General features: G+C 38.2%; 1 protein-coding gene across 7 annotated transcripts in view; it reads right to left on the bottom strand.

Moving 5' to 3' along the window:
• Positions 1 to 332: 332 nt before the first annotated feature.
• ATG10 (autophagy related 10) overlaps positions 333 to 4,093 on the bottom strand; it is a 204,536-nt gene continuing 200,775 nt past the window's right edge. For all 7 annotated transcript variants that reach the window (XM_023523083.1, XM_023523072.1, XM_011377677.2 and 4 more), the window contains 3 exons: positions 3,356 to 3,453; positions 2,576 to 2,691; positions 333 to 2,253 (listed from right to left, as the gene is read on the bottom strand). In XM_023523083.1, coding sequence (XP_023378851.1) covers positions 2,592 to 2,691; positions 3,356 to 3,453 — 198 coding nt within the window. In that variant the 3' untranslated portion in view covers positions 333 to 2,253; positions 2,576 to 2,591. The remainder of the gene's footprint in view (positions 2,254 to 2,575; positions 2,692 to 3,355; positions 3,454 to 4,093) is intronic.

The following is a 4,093-nucleotide window of genomic DNA, read 5'->3' as shown; positions in this document are numbered from 1 at the left end:
TTGATAGAGGAACGGGGAAGAAAGTGTTTCCAGGTGGGAACCAGCATGAGCATAGGTCAGATAAGGATGTGGGCAGAGAAGACTTGCCTGACCAGAAATGAGATGGGAAGGATTAGGTGTGCTGGCGCCCAGACAGGAGCAGGGGCCAATGACCCATCATCCCCCTTACTCCACGCATCGCCATGCTGGTTACGAAGCACATCCAGATCTACTTACCATTTTGATCTCTAGACCTTTGTTAGGTGAGTGGGATAGATATTGTAGGCTTTTTAAAAATAGAAATGGCAAAGACTGAAGGAGATTTAAAAAATTAGCCCAAGTCAAGCAGCATCTAACCAGACTCACGATTTATTTCTCAAGTTTGCAGACCTAAGCATTGCACTGGGCCTCCCTCACAAGTCACATAGCTAAATTTCCTCATTTCGCAAACAAGAAAACTGAAGACCAAACAAGGTGAAGCAATTTTTCCAAGGTCACATAAAAAACAGAGTTTAGGAGATTGGCTGGTAGCAGCTTTAATCAGCCTTATTTCTGACTGAAGGGGCTTTTTCTTGTATTAGCTAGAGAGGAAACCCAGAGGAAAAATCCTCATATTCCAGAGGAAAAACTGTTACTTTGACAAAACAAAAATTTTTTTCTAATGTTTTCTAACTGTTAGGATAACAGTCTGTTATATAACTGTACTTTCAAAAATGAAAATTTTTATCAACCAAAAATTACAAGCTTTTTAAGTGAACAACATTCTGAAAAGAAACAGAGCTGCCTAAAGAGAGGGATCTATCTGGGGAGGGAGGTCTCCACCACCTACGGGAGCGCTTCAGAAATTTTTCTGCCACTGATGAATTTTCAGGTCATCGATCAGAGAAAAATAATAATATTTTTAACTTTAAACAAAACTAAACACTGGCCCCAAACTGATAAACTACTATCATCTCAGAATCTGTTAGCAAAAGATAACTAATATTTCTAGACAAGCACATAATCCAGATGACACATTATTTTATATATATAATTTTTTTAAAACCCCAGAAATGACATGGCTTGAGAAATGACTTGCTGAGAAATCTGTATTTACATTAGGAAGAGTAGGGGGAAAAATATCCCTTGCAGACTTTGGAAAGATGTTAAGTGGTAAATACCAAAATGCCCACCAAGCATGTGAGCAGCCTCTCATCCCAGCATGAATATGTGCAACTCAGCATTTTAAAATTTACTTTTAGCTTTTCCAGCAGTTTGAATTAACCCTTCTCTACTTATGCTCCCTCTGTGAAAGTTCAGCCTTTAACCTACAGCGAATCCTCTTTGATTCACCGGCAGACAATTCCCTCACCCTAACGGCTTACTCCAGAACAAATGCCTCCTGGACGTCCTTTTACTGTCCATAAGTCTCCGGCCAATGCCCAGACAAATGTTAGGAGTCAGTCCAGCTTGCCAGAGCTATCCACAAATTGGAAAAGGCTTGTTGGGAGATCAAAACAATACAAATAAATGCCACACTAAAGGCACTTCCAGACCAGAGGTTCCCCAGGAGTGTGTGCATCGGAATCACCCCAGAGAAGCTGTTTCAGAAGGCGGGGCTCAGCATTTGTACTTGTAAAAGATCCTCAGGTGATTTTAAAGTGCATCCCTCACCGACAGGCACTAATCTAGATGCTCTAAAGAGCCAGTTACATTTTTCTCTTAGTTTCAGCCCCTAGCAAGTTAAAATGAAAATCAAAACAAACAATCCTAAAACCAAAAATGTTTCCAGATTAGGTTCATCTTACTAACTTATTGGTTGGTAAACTTATTGACAGACTGGGTGAATAACAATCAAATATCAGAAAGGTGAGAATTTAATGAATATTTAATGTATAATACTTTACAATATTTTCTCATGTATTAATGATCTCACATGGTTCTCATAGCAGCCCCATTGAGGTAGCTTGTTATTCTCATGTTAAAGATAAAAAAGACAAGTCTCAGAAACATGCAAGAATGACCTGGAAATGCCCTAGTGATGTCAGCATTTCTATTCTTGAGTTACATTTATTTTTTGCTATTTACATTGATTTGTGTCTTTGAGGTGTTTCTTTGAAACATACGGTATATCAGTTGCTGCAGACATTTGCTTCTGAGGGGAAAAAAATCCATGTCAAAATCTTGGTGAGCTGAAAACTCACGGACTGGTCCTGTTAAAGTCAGGGTCAGCCATGTAAACTTTCAGAGTTCTTCATGCTGCAATATCTAAGCTCTTTGACTCAATAGAAGAATCTGAAGAACAAGAACAAAACAAAAGCCAAGAGAATAAATGAAGGTTAACTGGAGCAGGAAAGACTTATTTCAAGAATATCAATTCTATAATAAACCATACTCTTCTGTAGTTGTGTGAGTGTTACTTATAGCAAAGTAAAATGCTTCCTATATGATTGGTGCTGGTTGCTGGGAAAACTAAAAAGACAAGTCAGCAGTCAGCCTATTAAACATGAAAGCAAACAATATATGGTGGGGCCAGCTGGGACAATGTATCTACGTGCAACAGAGACTCCAGGATCTTTGTAACAGCAAAACATTCAATCCACGCTTTCCTTTTTACCTTGTTGATCGACATTTCATTCATCCTGAGAGGCTGCTCTGGCATAGCTCAGGGGTAGATTCAGCCCAACAACTGGCCCTACAATGCTCAGCCAAGATGTGATGTAGTTGACATTCCTGGGAAACAAGTGAAAATATAGGCAATTCTACTGTTTCCATTGTAGTTTGGACAAATGGTAGAAAATCAGTTACCGACAATAAAAGAAACGAGGCTTTCCTCAGAGATGTATGCCCACGGCTTGGAATCCCAGCATTTCCAAATGTCAGCGTTATCGCTTGACAAGGACTCATGCTCCAAAAAAACCGTGAGGATCCCTCACGGAGGTATTTGGAGGCATTGAGACTCCTGCATCCCCCAATAATTACAATTTTACACTCATAATTTACAGCATTTGCTAGGGTAGTAGAGTACAGTGATTAAGAGCATGGCTCTGAGGCAAAACGGCTGGTTTTTCAATTTTCAAATCCCAGTTCCACCCCCTTAACTAGCTGTGTGACCTTGGCCGAATCATTTAACCCCTCTGTGCTTTAGCTTCCTCCTTTGTAAACTGGATAAAAGAATAAAATTTAGCTCAGAGGCCATTATGAAAAAAAAAAACCCAATGCATTAATATATCTAAAATAGAACAGCACCTAGCACACAGTAAAAATCAATAAATGTTAGTCATTATTATTATTACAAAGAATATTTCTTTTTTAGCTCAGCTTTCAGAGTCACATAAAAAGATTTATACTTTTAAAATAAGAGTCAAAGCCAATGTATCTTGATGGTGTTTCTTACCTATTGATTTTCCGAGCATTCTTTAACACAGGAGCCATGAATTCATTCGTCTTGCAGGGATGAAGTACAAAAAAGGGTCGCCCAAGTATCGGATGCTCCTGTAGGAATCAGAGTTCATTCGGGATTATCCCTGTGAGTTACTTTGAAATAGTTAAAATGCATAATCTGGTTTACTTCTTTAAAATAAAGGTTTGTTTTAAATTGCAAGTTATTAAATTAGGATATAGATAGATTTCAATTATGAAATATAATTCATAATCTAAACATGAGAAGTTGCTAAGGAGTTATGTATTGATAAAGTAGTGCAGTCAATTATGGGAGGTCACACGGCTTTGCTTATACAATACAAACTGTAGACAAATTTTATCAGTTCCTTCTAACTCTGTCAGCTAGAGCTTCTCTCTGGTTTTTAATTATTCTTTAGTTTTTCCTCAAAGACATCTGTGAAGCCCAATAGTCTATCTGAACAATGTTATTTCATTCCTTTGTTAGTGGTAAGGGGACAAAAATCATCTGCACTTTTTTTACATAAATTTTGTCAACGTATTAATTGCTTCAGGCCTAACTGCATTCAGTGCCAATAGGCACATGGGTAGAATGAGGGTCTGGGAGAAGAACTGCTTACATTATTTAAGTTGTCTACTTCTGTCTGGCTCTCTTTCAGAGTTTCTCTGTTTATTTGTTTCTCTCCTTCTGTCTCTCCCAAGCTTATAGGGCTGTTTCTATAAGTTAAAAGCC

Source organism: Pteropus vampyrus, unplaced genomic scaffold, assembly GCF_000151845.1.
Source record: "Pteropus vampyrus isolate Shadow unplaced genomic scaffold, Pvam_2.0 Scaffold11, whole genome shotgun sequence".
Classification (NCBI taxonomy): Eukaryota; Metazoa; Chordata; class Mammalia; order Chiroptera; family Pteropodidae; genus Pteropus; species Pteropus vampyrus.
This window is presented reverse-complemented; position numbering and strand designations above follow the sequence as displayed.